The 22,197-nt window shown below is 45.4% G+C and overlaps 1 protein-coding gene across 1 annotated transcript in view; it reads left to right on the forward strand.

The window, feature by feature from the left end:
* The window catches only part of snx7 (sorting nexin 7), a 27,925-nt gene extending 6,126 nt beyond the window's left edge, over nucleotides 1-21,799 (forward strand). The window contains exons 2-9 of the mRNA XM_008294819.1: nucleotides 5,179-5,367; nucleotides 5,868-5,978; nucleotides 6,064-6,222; nucleotides 6,475-6,673; nucleotides 6,958-7,157; nucleotides 7,890-7,976; nucleotides 10,252-10,404; nucleotides 20,168-21,799. Coding sequence (XP_008293041.1) covers nucleotides 5,179-5,367; nucleotides 5,868-5,978; nucleotides 6,064-6,222; nucleotides 6,475-6,673; nucleotides 6,958-7,157; nucleotides 7,890-7,976; nucleotides 10,252-10,404; nucleotides 20,168-20,245 — 1,176 coding nt within the window. The 3' untranslated portion in view covers nucleotides 20,246-21,799. The remainder of the gene's footprint in view (nucleotides 1-5,178; nucleotides 5,368-5,867; nucleotides 5,979-6,063; nucleotides 6,223-6,474; nucleotides 6,674-6,957; nucleotides 7,158-7,889; nucleotides 7,977-10,251; nucleotides 10,405-20,167) is intronic.
* The last annotated feature ends 398 nt before the right edge of the window (nucleotides 21,800-22,197 follow it).

Here is a 22,197-nt window from a genome sequence, read left to right on the forward strand (position 1 = left end):
GATTAATAAAGAGAAAAGAGAGACGGACAGCAGGCAGCACTGATATGAAGGGAAAAGAAAATCTAAAAGAGGACGTCACTCAATATATAATATAAGCTCTAGTCATCAGCATGAATCATCAAAAAAAGCTTAAAACATCCCAGTGGAGAATATTTGTAAGTTTACATTTTGGAATTAAAAAAAAAAAAATCTAAACTTTTTGGATTTTAAGGATAAAGTTCAGAGTTATTGTCAAAAATATGACATCAGCTAAATTATTTTGTGCAGTTTATTCAGTTCCTGGGAGACGTGTCATTCATGTGCTTTAAATAAATGCAGCTCCAGGCCTTTGTCTTAACTTCTGCCCCGACTAGAACAGCTGGACTGCTGCTGTCAGGGTCCCACTTCTGTCTCAGGATCTGCTGATCTGTAGAGGCTGTTGGTTTTCACTGCGGTTCCAACGGTGTGTTAGACTCAGACAGTCCAGCATCCTTCAACATGTGCAGCCACATGGAGACAGCAGGACCTCCAGCTCCATCTCCCACGCCTTCCAGTCACATGTCTGCTTCCTACAGTAAGAGGAAGACGCCGCCGCCGCTTCCTCCTTCCCTCAGCCTGTTACCATAACAACCGGCTCATTGCAAAGACGTCGATGTTGGCTGGTCTGAATAAACTTGTTTTCAGCGGAGGTCAGGAGCAGAGCATGTGTTGCTGCTCAGCTCTGGAGGCTCTCGGCTGAACTCAGCAGCTTCAGGCTGTTGTTGGAGGAAACAAACCTGCAGGCGGCTCGTGAGCTTCGCTGCTGTTTGCATAAACAGGATCATTTGAATGTGGCCACATTACAGCGGGCTGGCAGCCGAACCACACCGATGTGGTGGTCAGATATCAGGCACGCTGTCTTTATGTTGCCTTATCAACAGTGTTTATCCAAATGTTGGCAGAATCCAGCATTTCCAGAGGTGCATGACAGAGGGCGCTCACCTCAGGGCGGGGCTTTTCTCATACCACTGGGTGATGTTCTCCACCACTCCAGTGTTCAACAGTCCTGAGAACCTTCAGAGGCAGTCTGAGTAATGAAGGCGTGTCCTCACCGCCCTCCCCGGTGAGTTTGGACCATGACGCATCCTCTGAGACGCTCACTCCCAGGTACTTAAAGGTGCCCAGCCTGTACACAGGTGAGCTTTTAATCCTCAGAGGTGTGTAATTGCTCTGCTGGCTTCCCCAAAGTCCACAATCAGCTCCTTGGTTCAGCAGCAGGTTGTTGGTCTGACACTCCTCTGCATACGTCTGCTTGTCGTTCTTACTGATGTGTCGTCCCACAACCGTGTCGTCTGCTGATTTCATGATGGTGTTGGAGCTAGCAGAGGGCTGAGGACCACCCCTGGGGGGCGCTGGTGTTCAGGGTGCTGGAGATGTGTCACCACCTGGAGCGCTTGGATTGTAACGGACAGGAAATCCATCATCTAGTCACACAGGGAGGTGCTCAGAACCAGACTGGACATGTTGGTGTAGAGCTTCTCCAGGTGTGTTCAGATTCCTCCCGTCTGTTGTTGAGGATGTAACGGATCCTGTCCAGATGGAGGATGTCCGTCACCGCCGTTATCCAGGCTGTAAAAGATGGCGCCCCCTTTAGGTTCCATAGCAGACGAATGAGTGGTTTTACACAGTGAAGTCCATTAGACAGTACGTGACCCGCTGCAGGTTCTCCATCAGGGACCAACTGTGATACAAAGCTCTTGATGTTTCGGTAAAATCGGTGCTGACGCTGCAGATCTTTGACCTCTTTGCTATCAGTGGCTTGGATGAATGTTCATCACGAATAAATCAGAGCGTTTTCTCTGCTGTGAGCTGGTAGGGGAGCTGAGGAGGACAGTTCCTGTCTTTGATATTAAATGTACATTTGAGTCTGAGTGTGAGAGGAGGTGAACTAACTGAGGATTAACATCGTCCAGTTGTTTTCACAAAGCATGTTTAGCCTCAATCAAGTTGTTACCCCACAAACCATCTGGACAGACAATACCAGTCCAGATGGCTCCAGAGTTAGTAGTCAAAGATAAACTAGATGGTTCACTGTTGAAAACTTCTGAGAGTCATAACAGAGATGGTCCTGATCATCAGCACCTGGGAGTTTATGTTCTGTCCAGTGGAGACAACTTCCTGCAGCCAAAGTACTGGTACCATGGATGAAAGATGAACTCAACATTTTACTGACCTTAAACGTGTCTTTTCTAGTTACTCTACTGCAGTTTCCAACCTGAAATACACACCAGTACTAGTCTGGCTCACCCAGTAGTATTAAATAATATTACATTTACAGTGGTATAAATCACAAAAGCACCAGATTGTTATGCTGGAGAATCCCAGCCTGTCACGTTTTGATGGCTAAATGATTACAGGTTCTCTAATCAACACCAGTCATATTCGTCCGTTAAATAATGGATATTTTAATAACATAAAACGCTGTTAATGAGTGCTTTTAAGATGTTATTATTCCTTTATGGATGTATTTAGACGTGACCTGTGATAAGCACACTATAGACTAGACAGGAAGTAACATACAGCCTATGACCTCTGTGGTCTGGTTCTGGTCCCGTTTAACTACCTGGTTGTCTTGTTGTCGGTGTGAAAGGACAGCAGCTTCCTGGATGAAGCTGTTTTCTGCCATTTTAGTGGTTTTGCTCGTGTCTCCATCCAGAAACTCTTTGCAGTCACACCTGAATGGGATCAGACTGCAGCCGACCTGTTCTTCAGCTGTTGTCGTCGGTAGATAAGCTGTTCATACGATTACAACACTTGTGAAAAAACACACGTTATTGAATAGATTTATTACAAAATGCTAACTTTCTGATAAATGGCCTTTTTCAAATCTGTCGGCTTTCTGACACAAACCTCTCTCTTGATTCAGACTTTCAGTTTGGCAGATAGTCTGAAACCTTCATTCTGGCCTGATTGAACCGTTTCTTTACCACTTTTGATGTATGTTGGTCTTGTTGGAACACCAACTGCCCCCAAGATCCAGCCTTCTGGTGGATGATTTTAGGTTTTGCTGAAGAATGTGGCTGTAATCCTGCTCTTTCTTTTGTTCCACAGCTAACACTGAACATTCCTGAAAAGTCTTTAGGTGGTCAGACTCCCAAATATTTCATGTGCTCCACATCCCATTTGCATTTATGAAGATTCCTGATCTGGTTTGGTGGGTCAGAGTAAATGCTAACAGTGAACCACTACCAGTTCTGATTGATGGTATATTCATCATTATAGCTGATGTTTGTCTGTAAACTTCTGACTGTTAGCAGCTTACAAGCGATGATAAAGTTACCGGTGTGAAGGCTGCGTCTGCATTCAGAGATGTTTTCCACTTTGCTCTGTCAGCTGACTCTCTGACTTTTACATTATCTGTTACATTTGCCAAACCATTGCTGTGTGGTTATTTAGTGGTCGGGTAGATGCTTCATTAATGTGGATGAGTCGGCTCCCTCCTCGGTCTGCATAACTTTATCACAGCTTTGTGGCTTCGTGTGGGCTCTGCCTCGCTGGTGCTGACGTAAGTGGAATCATTCCATATTTGACTGTGTGACAGCGTCAGCGCTTGGATTTGCAGCCATTACTTGGAGTTTTGAAAGGTGCCAAAAGAAGTACACGGTGGTCAAAGCTCCGACTGGGCCTGCAGGGACGCAGAGCAATGCAAAGAGACATGATGTCCTGCTGTCGCACATTAATGAGTAGAAACGCTGCTCTTAGCTTCAGTGGAAAGAAGCAGGAACAGGATTCTGGATTCTGGTCTAGTATCTGTATATTACAACACGACCACGGTAGGACAACATCGGTCATACATGCAAGACGTCAAGTGATGTGTGAGTCACAACAACACACTGATAACCAACGGACAGAATCTAAACCAACATAATGTGTCGTCTAGTTTATTTATGATTTCCTGAAGACTGAAAATGACGTCTGTGTGTGATAACAATCTAACTATTCCCAACAATAAAGTAAAAATACACAGCTGGGATGGGTGGACATGTATATTAGTGTGTGTCTATATAGTTTTATGTATCCTGTTGAATGAAAGATCTCACAAATAGCTTAAAAAAACTACCAAAAACATTAATCAATACTTAATTCTTTTTGCATGAGGACACATACAGATGCAATCCGATGTGTTCAACCTCAACTCCAGGGTTCAGACTCAGTGTTGAGAGGCCCTAGTTGTTATAGTGTCATGGCCAGACTGCTGCTTTTTTTTAGCAGTGATGTGCTGAAGGTACCTTGATATCCAACTCCATGATGTTGGTGAAGTCACCATGTGGGCTTCATCCACAGTGGCTGATTAGGAAGAGACTGTACCTCTAGCCAGTGTTGTAGAATATCATAGATCTCTCAGCAGACTGGAAAAGGTTGCAGCTAACTTCAGCGTTGGTGCAGTGGTTATAGGAGCACCTGGTACCAACATATGGCTGTTTCCAGTTCTTCTGCTTGAACACCTCCACCTGGTCCTCTCACTTGTGTATCTTCTGGGTCAGTTTCTCTGGAAGTGTAGCTTTAATTTTACTAATCAGATTTCTTACACTGAAGATGAAAAGCTCAAAAACCCAGAAATACAAGATTAAAAGGTCAATTGGAGAGTCTGCCGAGGCCGATGCCCTGTTACGAAAGTGGTCTAGATCATCATCTAATGGATTCTTCTTGTGGTCCGGCTCCACCTCCACATTAATAGTTCATAGTTTTTGTGCAGGCTTGCTGAATTACAGGTCGTCTTTGTGGAGAAAACATAACATTCTTTAATATACTATCCTGGACACCTTAGGAGAAGGATTAGTCGTAGTTTATTGGTGATTCTTTCAGCACACTTGTCGAGTCCAGTCGCTGTGGGAGAGCTTCCTCTCATGAGCATCAGTAAATTAGTGAAGAAGCAGTAAAATGTGTCTGAAGATTCTCAGTCATCCAGGTTGTGGTTATTCTCGTAGATTAATCGTAACAACTCCTTTAGAATATCAGTATGTTGAACTCCCAACTAGTCAGTCAGAGCTGATGAAGCCTCTTGGATGAGAGGTGGAACATCTTCAAGGAACCCAAACAAGTCCAGTTGCTACCATTAATCCATGAGAAACGATCAGTGTTGTCACCGTTTTCTTAACAGCCAAACAGGTCTTACTCTGACTTAAAGTCGGCTAACAGAGCCTTGTGTCGTTGGTCCAGAACACGTCCCTGGCAGATGGAAGCCCCATGCCGAACTCTCCCAGCTCCATGGTCAACCAGTACAGACTGGAGGAGGACGAGGAGGACCAGCAGGGCGCCTTCACTAAAGACGTCTTCGTCAGCGTTGACAACCCGGAGAGCCATGTCACCGCCATCGAGACCTTCATCATGTACAGGGTTGTAACCAAGGTGAGGACATCTCTGCCTGGTGAAATGATTTATGAAGCATTCCAGAGGAGGAGGTCTGTTTGCTGAGTGGGTGAACATTCTCCCAGGAATGCATATCTGAAGCACCTTTTAGAATGGTCTGTGTTGAAATGTAGGAGAGCTGCAGAGGAGTCCTGATGTGTTCACAGCTTCAGTCAGAACACTTTCTGTAGGAGGGGAGGTGTGGATGTTTGGGAGAGAAAAAAATATGACATTGTCTCTGTCCTTGGATGCAACCAGTTGCTCAAATGGTGCAATTATCTCCATCGAAAACTAAACACCGATCAGTCCTGGATTTACCACCATGTTTATAACCACAGGCTTTGTACATTTGCTCTTAGTGGAAACAAGGAGACGGCTCATGTAATGTTTGTAGGAAGTCGGCCAGAGCTTGGTTTTGTTTCTTTACATTTCAGTTGAGTCTCCAGGAACGAGGATGAAGCTCCGTAGTGTTGTCACTGATCTGGATCTTCTGTTTCCAGACCACACGGAGCGAGTTTGACTCCAGCGAGTACGACGTACGACGGCGCTATCAGGACTTCCTGTGGCTCCGCAGCAGACTGGAAGAAAACCACCCAACGCTCATAGTCCATGTAGGTAACATCTGCTCTGTTCACGTGCGAGCTGCTGCACCATCACACTGTTTAGGTCTAAGTCTACCTGCTGCTGCGTCTTCAGCCTCTCCCGGAGAAGTTTGTCATGAAAGGCATGGTCGAGCGCTTCAACGACGACTTCATCGAGACCAGGAGGAAAGCCCTGCATCGGTTCCTCAACAAGATCTCTGAGCATCCCATCCTGTCCTACAGCCAGCACTTCAAGGTCTTCCTCACTGCACAGGTCTGTCCTCTGGGATCGACAGGTTTTAGCTTCATTCTCACATTACAGCATGACGAGCAGCACAGTGTTTAATAAAGAGGAGTCACATGTCAGGCTCAAGTTCCAGGTAGCTTCACCGCACACTTTAACGTCATGTGTCCTCCAGGAAATAGAAATAGAACTAGAAATCATGTCATTCAGACCAGTAAGAGCATTCTGAAAGCGGATCAGCGCTGATGCACATTAACCCTGATGCTGACGGGCCTCCTGCAGGACCTGGCGTCTCAGCGGAAACAGGGTCCAGGCTTCCTGAGCAGGATGGGGGAGACGGTCAGGGCGGTGGCCAACTCGGTACGAGGCCTCAGGAGCCGGCCGGAGGAGTTCTCCACGATGCACGACTACATGGAGAACTTCAGCAACAAGATCAGCTCTGTGGACAAAGTCGCCCAAAGAATCATCAAGGAGCAGAGAGGTACTGCCGCAGCCGTCCACAGGAGACACATATATAAATATATAAATATATAAAAGATGCTGTATAAGACTGTCGTGTAAATACAGACTGAGGAGAAACTAGAAGGGTCATGTGAGAGCAGTCAGAACAATCAAAAAGCTAACAGCAGGTCATCATATCAGTGAACAGTCGCAGTGGTCGTCCTGTTAAAGCGACGCCTCTGGCTGTTACTGGGGGTAAAGCAGAGGTACACCGGCCTAAAGACTGGCTTTAAGCTGTTCTATATTCGTCCTCCGTGCTTCCAGAGTACCTGGACGAGCTGAAGCAGTACAGCCCCACCTACAGCCAGTGGGCGGAGTCAGAGCAGGACCTGGCCGAGCCGCTGAAGGCCGTGGCCAGCTGTGTGGAGCGATGCAGCAAGGAAACAGAGGAGCAGGTCGAGCACCTGTCTGAGGTCCTGGTGCCCACGCTGCACGAGTACGTCCTCTGTGCAGAGACGGTGAAGGTGAGGCCAGAACACACTGAGCTGATGGAGGAGGAGGAGGAGGAGGAGGAGGAGGAGGAGGAGGATCTCATCTTCATCTAGCATCGGCTCCACTTCCTGTTTCTGATGAGACCTCTTGTTAGTTTTTAACCAGATTAAACAAACAACAATTAATTCTTTTGATAATCTGTATAAATGTAAAAATCTATATTCTTGTAAATAACTACAGCTCTATGATTCTTATTTAAATTTAACTTTAATTCTTCACTCCACAATATGTTTTGCTTGGATTACACTTATTTGTAGTCACTTTTATTTTTGAGCTATTTTTATACTTTTATCTTGTACCTTACTCTGTATTCATTGTTGCACCGACCCACCAGAACAAACTCCTCTTAGTGTGTAAACGATACCTGGCAATAAATCTGGTTCTGATTCTGATAATAAGACCGTGTTATGCTTGAAAACTAACATGACAGTAAAGCAGCTGTCAGTCATCTCCGGTCCTTCGTGCTTCTAGAAGATGTTCAGCTGTTCAATTAGCACAACCAATCTATTTTATAATTATTAATTAGTATAATATAATCATACCAATAGTATGAACACACACATGGACTTTATTTGCTGTATTATCCTTTAATCTGTTCCTACTTTTATCACTGTAAGTCTTTCCTTTAGAGAAACGCTTGATGCTCAAATCTGTGAACAGCATCTCCTGGAAAATGAAAGTAATTCCTTATGTGTGTTCACTAGGCTGTGATGAGGCGCAGAGACAACATCCAGGCCGAGTTCGAAGCCAAGAACGAGGCCCTGATGTCCAGAAAAGTCGACCAAGAAGCAGTGAGTATAAGTAGAGTGATTTTACATCCACGCAAAGTGAGAGAAAATCACACACACACACACACACACACACTCCTGTCCTCCCTCTGAGCCAGTCGATGTGTTTGTGCGTCTTCCAGTCCCAGAGATTAGCTGTAATAAAGTGGAGTGAGGAGCGAGGCCTCTCCCACAGGACCACTCTCGCCTCATATTGGGGAGGAAAAAGGGCTCCCAGTGAGGATTATCTGAATATCCAGGCTTGTTGGCGAGAAGTCAGCCCTCAGCTCAGTGGGAATAAGAGCCGTCAATATTACTTCACGCTATAAGCCAGGCGGCTAATCGCGGCGTAATGAAAATTTCCATATCCTTCTTAGATGATGAGTCGCTTCACAAAGTCAGGAGTGAAGCTGGAAAGTTGGGCGAGCAAAGGACAGCGCTATTTTTAGAAATGCTACTTGAGTTGTTTGTGCGTGTGTGTGTGTGTTGGTTTGCAGGTGTGTGTCCCCCTCACCCAGCTAATATCCAAATCCATCTGTGAGATTTTAATTAAGAAGTTTTCCTCCACAGACTCACATCGTATTCCTGCTTTAATTAGCCGTGAGTGTGTGTGAACGCGCCGCCTTTAATTCAGCTCCTAATGCACATCAGCCTGCTGCTGATCCACAGTCATAAGAAGGGAAATGTCACATGCCTTTGTCACGGTTTCCACTGTCAGAAAAAAGGATGTGAACACACACTGAGCTAAATGACAGCCTTTCATTCAGCTTTAAAGTCTCCCTCTGCATTGAGTCATTAGACCTCAGAGGTACATATTTATATATCCAGCATGTGGGGCTGATGGATGGCAGGTTTTCTCTGTCAGCGTGTTTGCATAGAAAATCACAACTTGTCAATCAAAAGTGTTTTATTGGAATGAAAGATGTAAAGTTAGTGAAGCAGCCAGCCTGATCTGAATGGGTGGTCCACGTATGTTAACTGTTGTAGCGGCGATCTCAGGCTAATGCCGTCATCAGGGCCGTGAGCACAGGTGTTTATGAGGCTGCTACGTTTGTTAGCGACTGGTTCGTGGTGTCCATGAAGTCATAACTGGGCAGCACGGAGCATGACGGAGCTGCCGGACACACGAAGCACATGTGAAGGCTGTTGGCATGTTGGTGAGCAGCGTGTGTCGTACAACATCCAGAAAGAACAGAACAGCCAGCAGCACACGTCAGCTATGAGAGCTGCACGGATCGATAACATGAGAGTCTTTCTCTGAGTTTCAGACGCCACAGAACAGAATGTCTTACCTTTACCTTACCTTTGTGAAGTGACCTTGTTGGACAGATATGCTGGGCTTTTATGAGGCAGACTGGATGTGTGTCTGTGGCCGCCAGCAGGGGGCGCTGTGGCACAGTTTTATCTCTTCCCACCGATAGAGTGAGCAGCCAGAGGCGTTGTAGTAAATATGGTGTGTTTCCATCTAAGTGTATCGTGTAGCGTTAGAAAGTACCGGAGCACCTGAGTCCTGTTTGTGGGCTGATGCTGTCGTCTCCTTGTTCCTGCTCCACTCTGAGTACGTCTGCTTCAGTATCTCCTGTCGACTTCCTGTGTGTATACAGCTGCACTCTTCTATACAGAGATGGTGTTCCAGGGATCTCCTAGTTAGGGGGTCACATCCTCCGACTGCCCCTGGAGTCCCGTCTGGTGTGGTGGTGCAGCCCAACCTCCTGTGATTGGTTCCTCTGTGTTGTCTGTCAGAGCTGCTTTTTCCAGCCACTGGTGTGTTTTCTTCATATCAGCTACTTCCTCTGTTTGTCAGTGGTACATGCTGTTCCATGATGGTCCTTCTTCCTCCTCGTCATCATCAGGTTTCTGCTGTCTCAGGTGTTGACCCAGCAGGTCATCACTGGTGTGTTCCTGGATCCTTGTTGCATCCTGGGTAGTGGCTCTGATGCTCACTGGTCCTCAGCCTCCCTCCTTCCACTCACAGGCTCAGGGTGCTTGACTCTGGATGAAACCCTCCAGGCATTGTGAGGAGCTTCCTGGTCCTGATATCAGTCACCTCTACCTTTAGCCAGGTTGTTATATCAGCGGGGTGTCTGATCACTGGTAGGGCGTATGTGTTGATCTTGTTCTCACCATTCAGCTGACTAACTCTTTGTAGGTATTTGACTGACTTCCTTGAACTCCACTCGTATGTAATATGAGGCTGAAAACAAGCTTCCAGTTTGTTTCACTGACCAGATGAAGTTTGATCGACTCTAAGCCTGTTTCCTGGAAGTGTTCAGTCATCGCCTTGTGTGTTTGATCACAGCTACAGGAGGAGGTGGACGCTCTGGGGGACCGGGTGGAGCTGGCCAACAACGCCCTGCGTGGAGACTGGTCCCGCTGGCAGGGCAGCCTGAGAACTGACCTCAGATCAGCCTTTATTTCTGCCGCTGAGAAGAACGTGGAGTACTACGAGAAGGTAAAGATTCACTTTATAGACGTGGTCACACTGTAGGACCACTGAACGTTAAAGCTCTGCTCCATAACTTTGGGATTAACTGGATTTTATGAAGTGAGTTTTGTATGAATGTCGACCAACTCAGCTTTTATTTGAATTTGGAGCTGATGTCAAGTTGATCATCATTCGTCTGAGAAACATCTCACCAGTCACAGGATGTGAACCTGAGTGCTGTAGACTTCTGAGAATGGGCAGAAACTAGTATGCTCCCCAACAGCTTCACTTTTTTTGGTGAGTATAAATGATGGAGATGTGAACAGAGAAGAGAGGAGAGTAGAAGGATGAACCCGAGAGGAGAGAAGTAGAAGAGACAATCCTGCCTCCAGATTAACGAGCAGGCCGCCGAGCAGAGGCAGGAGGGAATTAGACCGGCTGGAAGGAAGGAGAGCGCTTCAAACAATGGAGCTGTTACGGCAGCAATCATTTACTCGTTATAGGTTTTGTTAGTCATGCTGGAGTTTAAGTACGCAGTCAGGACAGAAATATGCTGCTTCTGCTGGCTGTGGATGTATTGAGCCGCTGGAGGCTGGAGCTCTGCCAGCAGAGGGAGGCAGCGCTGCACATTCACTTCTCCTCATGAATAATAAAGAGCCTTCTGTTTCCTCTGTAATCTGTTTTAATCTGACAATTAGGCTTTTTAAAGTCAGACGTGTTCCTGATTGTTTGGTCTGAACGTCTCCTACACGGCTGGTGAAGGAGTTCCTCTCATCAGACTGTGAGCGATGGTTTGCCAGCTAAGGATGTGATTTATAAGGAACTGAGTACTTCAGTGTGAGAGCTGATTACTACAGAGTATTGCATTTGGATTTTACAGTTCTGATCGCTGCAAGTCTGCAAATACTCAGTATGTTGATCTCAAACGCTCACAAGTGAATAAAACGACTCTTCTCAGCGGTGGTTGATGATATCAGCTAATTAGTGTTAACTCTCTAAACCCCCAAACACACTGGTGGGTTTACAATTATTATGATTTTAAATCACAGTAATTGCACCATTTCTCAGAGCCCAGAACTGTCAAAGTCCTTCCAGCAGTGATTGAACTTATCGTATTCTGTCGGGAAAATGAATCAAATCTGAGCTTAAAATCACGATATTTCATCAAGATCACTTTATTCTGCATGTCTCATTTTTATACTTATAAAACAATCCTGCTCTCGTCACACAGTGGAGAAGCCTGCGAGCAACAGCTACCTGACAAAAAAAGAAAGAAGGTCACACAGCGCAGGCAGGAGACGGCAAATTGATAATGTCAATAATAAAATATACAGAGTATTTAGAGCCACCATGTTGTTTCCAGTATTGGTACCAGCTGCTGGAATGTGGACAAATTTTGCACATTTTAACTTGTAATAATAATAATTCTTCTTCTTCTTCTTCCTATTATTATTATTAGTATTATTCATGGCATCCTAACTGTGTCATGCTGCAAGGAAGACTTTTCTGACTCCTCTCTGCCTCCAGCCGTGGATGTGCTGTTTCCATAGCGATGCAGGACTTTATATTGCAGATAAATACGAGCCCACAGTGTGTCCAGACAGCGCTCGGACCTCAGAGGGTTAATCGTGTTTAAGGTGCTTTCTTCAAGCCGCTGACTGACCTCCGTCTTCAAATGAAGACATCTCACTCTGTAACATCCCCCTGTGGCCACCGGGGGGCGGTGTTTGTATTATTCCCCAGAGCTGAGGCTCTTCTCTGGAGAAGTAGTCAGCTGACTGCAACATCCCTCTGCAACTGTAATGCATCAGCTCATGAATCAGAACCAATTTGGATCAAAATAATTCGTGACAGATCAGTTGCTGCTACGTCAGGATGGAGCTGCTGGTTGTGAATGGATGGCCGCAGTAATCTTAACGTTACGAGCTAAACATTGTGTGATTGGATTTGAGTTGATGAGACTTTATTTCAGTTCAGGATTCTTTAGGTCTTCACCGTGTTTGGCTCAGAGGTTTTTAAAGACCTTTCAAACCCGCTGGTTGTTGCACACATCTGCCTCCGTGGATGTTTCTGAGAGGCTGCTTGTAACCTTTTCACATGACGTAGCAGCTACTTAGCCTGTAGCCGTGTGTCAGTGGGATGATTCCTGAGGTGTGTTGAGCACAGAGGATGGACTCAGCAAGGGGTTTCTGAAGAATGTGCGACTTCCCACCCAAATCCAAGCACCTCCAAAGTCTGGTAGGAACTACTCAATTCATAAAGGTGTGGATCACCACGAACCTCCTCGTCTGTCCGTATAACGAGCATTGTTCTGAGGCACCGTGTGTTCATCCTGACAGTGTGTAGTCGATGTACTTACGAGGTCACAAACGTCCACAGCAGCATCTGCACAGACCCTCACAGACTTCAGTGGACGACAGGATTTACATCATGTGTGTCCCTTAAAGACATGCGGGGACAGAACTGGTGCATTGGCCTTGATGCACATATCTGACTTGTTGGGTTGTTCAGGTACCTGCATGTTTAGTCTGAGTGTATTTTTGTCCACATCGTGTGACGTGGAGATCTTCCACATCTACTTAAGGATTCTTTATGAGTGTAAAAGCCACCTAGCCTGTTCTCATTCAGTCACCGTTATGATTAGCGCGTTCAGCTGCTGGTAGCGCATCAGAAGATGATGATATTTGGGTGGACTTTTCAGCAGCGAGCGTACTAATAGGCAGAATGTGTGTCCTTGTCGTATTTGGATTATCTCTCCTGTGCCTCTCCCTGCAGCGAGCCTGACAAAAACACTCATCATCCGGCGCAGTTGCCCCTCAGCGGGCAATACAACAAATGAGCGCTGGTGTGTGCGCACGTGTCCGAGCGTGCACGTGCAGATGTGTACACGGAAGCAGCCCGAGGACACGCAGCTCCCAAATGCTGAAGTATTTCTAACAGAGCGAGTGGAAGTATTTGTAGGAGGCTGAGCTTTAAAACAGCGACTGGGCCTGATTTCAGGATACAGCCGTAGATGGACACAACAACCAGACATGGAGGCCTGCTGCATGTTGGTGAAGGCTGCTGTACATAAATAACATATTAGTGACTCCTAAACTCTCATGAGTGGTTTCCAGGTTACGAGAAGTGAACAACATGATAAAGGTCATTTCAGAAATCACTGTTTTGCTCTGACTGTTGTGTCCGACATGAACACAAAGTTTAGTTTTGTCTTATTGCCCTTCATAGTGGGCTGTAGGTGGATCAGTGGTTAGCACCGTCGCCTCACAGCTAGAAGGTCGCCGGTTGGCGTCCCGGTATGGACACCCGGGATCTTCCTGCGTGGAGTCTCCATGTTCTCCCCGTGCAGCGTGGGTTCTCTCTGGGTTCTCCGGCTTCCTCCCACAGTCCAGAAACATGCTGAGGTTAATTGGTGATTGTAAATTGTCCGTAGGTGTGAATGTGAGTGTGCTTGGTTGTCTGTCTCTAAGTGTAGCCCTGTGATAGACTGGTTACCTGTCCAGGTGAACCTGCCTTCACCCTGAGTCAGCTGGGATAGACTCCAGCCCCCATGACCCTGGTGAGGATGAAGGTGTAGAGATGATGGATGGATGTTGCATATTTCAGTTCACAAATAAAGATAAAAGCAGATTACTGGAGTGTTGAGTCCTTAAAAAACAACAAAGGATGTTCAGTTTCTGTTGTCTTGTCGTTCTAGTTCTATCCTCAGACCTCGTGTTTCTTTCAGGGCCTTAAAAAAACAAAGAGATTCCAAAAACCCATCACCTACTCATGTTACTTATGAACTGGGAGCTGGACATGTTGTCTGACCAGTTAGGGATGACGACATGAAACGTTCTCATCGGCTGATTTGGCAAAACTCTTGAGTGGAACACAACAACCCAACTGCAATGAATTTAAAATGCAACCAACACATTGTGTCCTCACAGTGAGCAAAGTCTAGCTCTGTTCCTGCTGTCCTGCTGATAATAATCCCAAAGGATGCGGTGACTCTGCCGTGTGCTGATATTGCTATTCAGGTGCGCATTTGGGTCGGTGCTGCCACGGGGCCGCTGAATGATTTATTGGTTTGGAGGTCAGAGAGATGGCCTATAAGAATCTAATAAGACACCTGTACCTGGGAGAGTTTTTAGCGCCTCGGTGGGAGGCTTGGTGGGAAGTAGAGGGAGAGATGCTGGATGTGGGAGATGAAGGAAGAACAACGGGAAGAAAAAAGGAGCGTGAAGAAGAAGGCAGGATGGATGAGGTCTGCCAGGAGGGTCTGGGGAGACTGGAGGGAAAAGAGAAAATGAAACATGCAGGGACAAAGAAAGAAATGAGAGCACTGAATTCAAATAGTGTAAACCACAAAGGGCACATGTGTTGTGTTGATGCTGATCTGTGACCAGTGTTGGAACATCAGCTGGTTTCAGTTTGTCAAACTAAACTATTGTTAGTTTAGTTTTACTATTATTAGCCCTGTGATAGACTGGTTACCTGTCCAGGTGAACCTGCCTTCACCCTGAGTCAGCTGGGATAGGCTCCGCCCCCCATGACCCTAGTGAGGATGAAGGTGTAGAGATGATGGATGGGATAGTTTAAGGCACGGTAACAACATCTGTGCAATAGTCATAGCAGTCAAACTCTCACAGACTGCTCCGTGAGACGCCGTTTCACTCTTTGGTACAAACGTCTCCACTGTTACCTTTCCAATAGTTTCAGGTTCATTGGGTCACTGTGTTGTCCTGAAACGATCGGACCACCAATAGCTGCTGAAAGGTTGAGACACTTCAGCCCCAGTGGATATGAACTACTTACGTCCTTACGTCAGTCTTGTTGCTAAAGTCTGAAATAAATGCTGTCAGAATAATTTAACGGCTGCAGCAGCTCAGAGTTAAAAATATGAGAAGCTTAATGAGCAGGTTGAAACTTTATCCTCATCTAACAGCATGAGGATGTTGTTTTAATAAATCATGAAAAAGAGATTTTTTTTTAGTTGCTGAATGTTTCTGTTTTTTTATTTTTAGATCAGGTTAAAAAATTAAATTAAAATAATATTTTTTAGTGTCCCACCTCTCTCTGCCAGACGTACCTGAATCAGGCAGCTCTCTGTAGAGATGCTGTAAGAACATCCACGTCTGGTGTTCCTGCTCCAGAACGGGGTGTTTTTATGTAGAGACGCTCCGATTCAGCAGAGACACAAGCACAACCAAGGATTTATAGGAGAATAGCTTGAAAGGAGCATAGTGAGGAAGTCTGCATGCAAACCCCAGGGACGTGTGCAGATGCCATTCCAGATTAGCATGCAGATGCTACAGCCTGGCCTTAAATACCTTCAGAGGCTTCGTATCCACACGAGTGGATCCACAAAGCATCCACATCCCTTCACCTCAACCTTTATGTACAATTTATTGTTTTGTAGATTTAATTGATAAAATTGCTATTTTTTTGCCAATTAATCTACACATCAAAGTGAAAATATGAAATCTAAAAGAGCAAAATGTGATGCTGTCTTAATTAGCGATGCATGATATTAAAATGTCTGGCCGATACCGACATCCGATATTAAGAGTTCTGATATCACCGATGTCGATATTCAGTTTTTGTTGAACCTGGGTGGTGGTTCAGTCAGACACGGCAGTAGGTGGATCTGGAGAGCAGACCTAGAGTAGGCTCCTCTGCCAGACACAAAGCATCTCCCCAAGCAGAGGCGACAAAGATCCACCACAGAACCAGAAGGCACCAGGCCACCAGAGGACAGTCAGACTTGTGTAGGTCCTACAGTGTCAGATCTCTCTATTAAGAAGTGTGTAGGACAATGTTCAGGGGCAGGTGGAGGACGTAGGATGAGGTTTTGAGGGGCAGACTTCAGAGGAGGATCACAGGCTGGTGGTGAACTGTTTGATCCTTTGTGATCAATTTTAGATGATGAGTTTCAAAAGTCCTCACAAGTGACTGATTCTGATTCAGAAGCAGCAGCTGACGACTGAACCCACTGAGACTGTTTTAGAAACGATGACAAAGTGTTTGACAGGTGGCTGATTCTTTAGAAAACTGATTGAACCTTTGTGATTTCCTGTTGAGAACATCCTGATAAAGCTGATGGGAGTGAGGCAGCCTATCAGGTGTGTGCTTGTGAAGCTCGTGTTCTCAGTTTCCAGCTGTTCCCGTGTTGTGATGCAGCGATCGTCTTTCAGATACAAGGCCGTGATGAACTCGGCGCTCTGCCTTCGTTACGGGTGGCAGAGCCTTGTCGGCGTTGCCATAGTTACCTCATGGCAACATAAGGGTATCATTATTTATATTGCCTTCATAAAATGGCACCAGCTTTTGAAGGACAATGCTGTTGTTTCTGGACTGAAGACGTACCTGCTGCTATGTTGTGAACTTATATGCTTGTGAAACGGAGAATATCCGATTAAACCGCTGGCAGCTGGACTGAAGGGTTTCAGGATCCGTTGGTCCTCAGTCTGGTGAAGCAGCACGTATGACTGCATCAGGCCAGATACCACTGAAGAATAACTCCACCGTGTTTGGTGTTCAGAAAGCAGCAACATCACGCCTTTAAATGGGACACAACACAGGAGGAAAGAGCTCCCAGAATACCCAGTCATACCTGGTTATGGTTCTTCTTTAAACACAAAACATCATCTTGCTTAATGGTACCGCGCTCTTATTTTTCCAATCCCAGTCCAATTCCATACGTGTCCTGCTGCCTTCAGACGGCTCAGGAGATGTAATGAGGTTGAAATGTGTTGTAAGCAGCTGTGGACGACAGGTGCAGTAAGAATAGCTCCTATGTATTGATAGATGAATTCAGACTGTTCCTAACGATGTTAAAATGTGCTTTTGAAGCTGATTTGGATAGAAAGTAAAACATCAAGTTAGGTTACTTACATTTTAAGTGTTATTGCCTCATTTCTGGAAATATTTTGTTGTCAAAAGTGTTTAAAAAATGTTTTGTAGTCTTTTGGATGTATAATAACATCACTGTGACGTGTGCAATGTCTCCGTAACCCAACACACACGTTCAGTTACAGACAAACATGAAACTGTAGCCTCCAGCAGTAATTCTGGGATTCAACCAAACATTTAAAACAACAAACCGCATCGAGTCGCTGTGTTTACAGGACTTGGTGCAGGTAGTGCACCAGGACAGGCTGATACATGGGCAATGTCCCGCTAACTCGTATCTTTGTGAAGGTTTGCAGCCACGTTTCTGGCCTGATTCAGCCCCTTCATAGCTTATTGTGTAGATGAAATCCAAGAAGCAGAGTCAGGGTCAGTCATAATGTAATGCACATGATCTGGATTCGTTACCGTTACTGGCTACGAGGCTCAACACTCGAGTGCACCGAGTTGTAGGTTCAAGTGTAATTTATTGTTGATAGAGCTCACAGTCTGTAGGCAGCTGGATTATTAATTATTCTACTCTTTGACTGTTCATCATAGCGCCTCCAGTGGCATAAATAAAATGTGGGTTTTAAACAGTGAAATTAAGGCTGTCATTCATTTTGTGGTGGCCTTTCTGAAATTAAATCAGCAAAAAAAAAAAAAAGCATTTGCACATAATTTACAGTTATTGGACCAAGTTTAATTTTTCTACCTCGTTCCAGCTCACAGCAATTTGAATAATGAATAAAAAATAGTAATAAACAATCACACTCGATACTTCAGCTCAAACACTTTAGCTTTTCATCCTCAGTGGAATTAGTCTTCACACATAAATGCAGATTCTCTCTTCACATCCAGCATCTGACCGGTTTTCCTTCTTGTCGTGTGGAAGTGATTGTGAAGCATAAATGTTTTATTTCTGTTTGGTAGTTCCTGCTTTTACTTAACAAAGAAGCTGATCTGAGATCAGAGTCGATAGAGTTTGTTCATAGTATTAATGATTATACCACCCTCTCTATTTAATTAAACTATTGGAGGACTGGCTGCGGCTGTGTGAGGAGTTTGTGATTAAAATAATTAAAAATCCAAAATGTCAGATGAGCTGTTTCTGCAGTTTAAAGGTAAATAATCTTAACTTAAATCTAGTTTAGCTGAAGGGGGACTGAGTAGTCACCAGAAGGCTGTATTTTAATGTGTAATGCTACTAAACCTGGTCAGAACAGGAACAAACACTTGTTTTTGATTCGATGTGAGGCTCTGTGAGGCCGTATGAAAGCAGCTGTACATGCATGCATCAAGAGAAGATAAACCACTTTATTCTGTAATATTCCAGCTCTATTATTTTCGTCCATCTTTGTTTATGTGTGTGTGACGATGCCCCGCCGACCACACCATCTGCGTCCGTCCTCGTTTTGTGTTTACCTGTTCAGCACCAGCACAGCCTGGAGGGTCGGCCTCTGCTTTCCTAATGAACCCTGTAATTAGTGCTTTAGCCCCGGGCCGGTCTGCCTGACCCGCTCTGTCTGTGTCTGTACACCTGACTGAACGAGGCTTCGTCTTCTAGGGCAGGACGGTCTGGACGGTCTGGACGGTCTGGACGGTCTGGACGGTCTGGACCGACGGTCTGGACGGTCTGGACGGTCTGGACGGTCTGGACGGTCTGGATGGTCTGGACCGACGGTCTGGACGGTCTGGACGGTCTGGACCGAGGCTCTGCAGGAGTGGATGTGCTGCTGTGACAGCCGTCCTCAGAATTCATCTCCTTCCATTAAAGAAAAGGCAGAACTCACAATCGTCACTCAAATAAGTAGAAATTGAAAAAAGTAATAATAAATAAAAATTGCTGAATTATACTTTAAAATCACAAGATGCTCCACCGTTACCGTCCGTGTTTGGGGAAGTAAAGTAGTTGTTCAACCGGAGCCAGCAACGTAATCGCCGTGGTTGTTTTGGTTTTGTATCTCCACCCCATCGAGGTGCTCCCCCGGGGTGGAAGTGACCCTTCAAACATCAAGCCCTCCTCGTATCCGGACCTCCGTCTGGACAATCCGACAGCCTTGATATCCAACATAAAAGAAGGTTTTACATTTAGTGTCGGATTATGGAGTCACGACTGTACTTTACTTGTCAATGCAGAAATAATACAACTATTGAAAGGTGACGTAACTTTGAGTCATTTCACATTGGAGGGGTATGGTACTATCTTCTTGGCTGAAACGCTGCCGTGTACGTTGTTTGTCCATCATTTACAAGTGCTGGAGTTAGCTTGCAGTTTGCACAGATCACAAATCTCAAATCAGAAAACATCCTGCAAATGTCCTGACTAGTCATTTTATGTTTTCAGAAAAAACAGATAAACTCAGCTGCACTGGCCAGTACAGAGCTGCGTCATTTAAAAACCACAGACATGATCTGGATCTTTGGTAAACCACAGTGTCCCGTTTTCTTTGTAAGAAAGTAGGTTTCAAACAAAAACAACTTCAAGAAAAGCTACGAAGCATACACGTGTTCAGGAATCTAAACATTATGGCCATTCACAGATGAAGCAAATAACATATCAAGGTCTGGGACATATTAAACATTATAGAAACCATCAGGTCTCACAGGTGCAGAGACCTGAGCGACTTTAACGAGGGTTGAATTGTACGGGCAGACACCTGGATGACAGCTCAGATCTCTGAAAGGCTCGTCATAGCTTCCAGTTAGCAGCAGCGAACACCTTCCAACACTGGTCTGATGGACAGACCATGACCTGGTCACAGGGTGTTGGTAGATGTGTCGGATTCATAGCAGATCCAACTCACAAGACTTAAAGGGTCTGTTGCCAACATCTTGGTACCTGATAACATAGGGCACGGTTCTGGTAGAGTCCAGGCCTGGTGGACATGATGTTTGACTCTGTCCTTCTGTCTTCCAGTGTCTGGCTGTGTGGGAGTCCTTCCTCATGTCTCAGAGAGAAGAATCCAGCGAGCAGAAAGGGGAAGATGCATCCTAAAACATGGATGTTATCAGGACGTGGAGGTTGCCTCAGCTTCCTGAACACCACGGAGCTACCAGAACCTCCAGCTAAAGACTTTGAACCACTCAAGTAAAAGTGCCTGATGTATGAAACAAGCACTCTCTCTCTCTCTCTCTCTCCTTCTTTCTTTCTCTCTCTCTGGCCAAAGAGGTTGATTCCAGTCTCACCATTCCAGTGATGACGTCACTAAAACCAACACTGTGATCCAAATATCTACACGTTAATGTTTACGCAGAATCCATCGCCAAAGCTTCGGGTTCGTCTGGCCTCACTGTGCTTCATGTGCCTTAATCGCTTTATCGTAAAAACAAATCAGAATTTATGTGGTACTCAGTGACACAGCAGAAGGCTTTAGGGATGTCTAGTCTAGGATTAGGCCATGTGGGTTCTCACTGAACCGTATGAATCACTTTCATTTGTTGAAAATTCGTCAGTTCTTCTGTATTTATTCTGATAAGCAGACGTCAAGGGAGGCGTCCCAACTACTGGTGCCAATGACCATTATCGGTCTCAACTCTGAACCACATGAGCCATAACAGGTGATCCTGATTCATCCACTTTCATGGATCTCAGTTGATCATGTGGATTGTGTGTGTGTGTCGTGGAAATGATTTTATGATGCAGCTGAACAGTCAAAATCAACTCAAGGCAGAAGATTCTGCTTCCTGACACAGACCAGGATGTTGTGTAGCTTTAGGACTTGGGCACAGCCATGGACACACCTTCGTGTCGGGACTTAAATTGTCTTCTTTCGTTGTTTTCACAACCTTTTTTTGACGGCCGTGTTCCCTGGCATCGGCCATTAAAGAGCACAGAGGAAGTGAACCTGTGACCATGTGCCTCTCACCTTAAGATCAGGAGCATCGTACCAGATTAGTCCCATGTGTTGCTGCCACGTCGCCCTCTGCTTCATGAACGTTTCCAGGTTCATAGAATCCACAGGCTTTGGTTTCCGGTTTAGCTGTTACAGACTGGATCGATTTCAAACACAGCGTCCTGTTTGTACTGCAGCAGATGCATGTTTGCTCGCGGAGGTCAGTCGTGCATCAACCAAGTCATAATTTATAGTCTAACACAGCGAGCATCTCAACTTTGTCTGAACTTTTAATTCTACACACCCACCTTTGACTGAAGTAAGTTGTGTTTATAATGTCAGTAACTGAGCAGATTTAAACCAACAGGACGCCACAAACTAAAACGTTTTATTACCAAAAGGCTGCAGAACTGCATCACATAAAGAAAACGTTCATGTGCCTCTAACGTGTGAGATCAGAGTGGCTAACACACAGTACTACTGATCCAGCATTAACTCTTTGTGGAGAAGCCTTCACTGCTTTATGAAACCCTCTCAATGTTTCTGTTGATCGATCTGAAGTTTACACGGCTGATGAGCCACCGGTGATGTCTTTCTAACCGAATGCCTTAATGATCTTTTTATACTCACGTCATCTTTTTTCTCTCTTTCTTATCGTTGTATGTAATATGTAAGAAAAAAATATTGACATGATAATAAAGACGGCCTGTAAATTGTGTTGGTTTTGTTTTGTAGAAAGCGAGACAACAGGAGTGAAAAGCAAAGTCGTTGCTGTTTCAGGTGTTAGGACTCGAGGTTTTGCGGTGCCGTGTCATCTGCTGGTGTTGGTCCACCGTGTTTTATCGAGTCCAGCGTCAATGCAGTGTCCACCAGGAGATGTTGGAAAACAGTTGTTGACTGAAGTAGGGGGACAACCCATGTGGTGCAGAAGAAGAGTGACGTAACACGTTGAACACCGTCTTCATGTGAACGCACAGAAAGCCTGAGGAGACAGAAAGCTGATGACCACCTGTGTGACACCTGGAGCCTCTTACACAAACACCTGACTAAGCCGACCTTGCTTCTCACCGCTCTGATCTGGTTAATGTCTTATCAAACCCCGGCTCATCCAGAA

This window comes from Stegastes partitus, unplaced genomic scaffold (assembly GCF_000690725.1).
Source record: "Stegastes partitus isolate 25-593 unplaced genomic scaffold, Stegastes_partitus-1.0.2 Scaffold997, whole genome shotgun sequence".
Taxonomy (NCBI): domain Eukaryota; kingdom Metazoa; phylum Chordata; class Actinopteri; family Pomacentridae; genus Stegastes; species Stegastes partitus.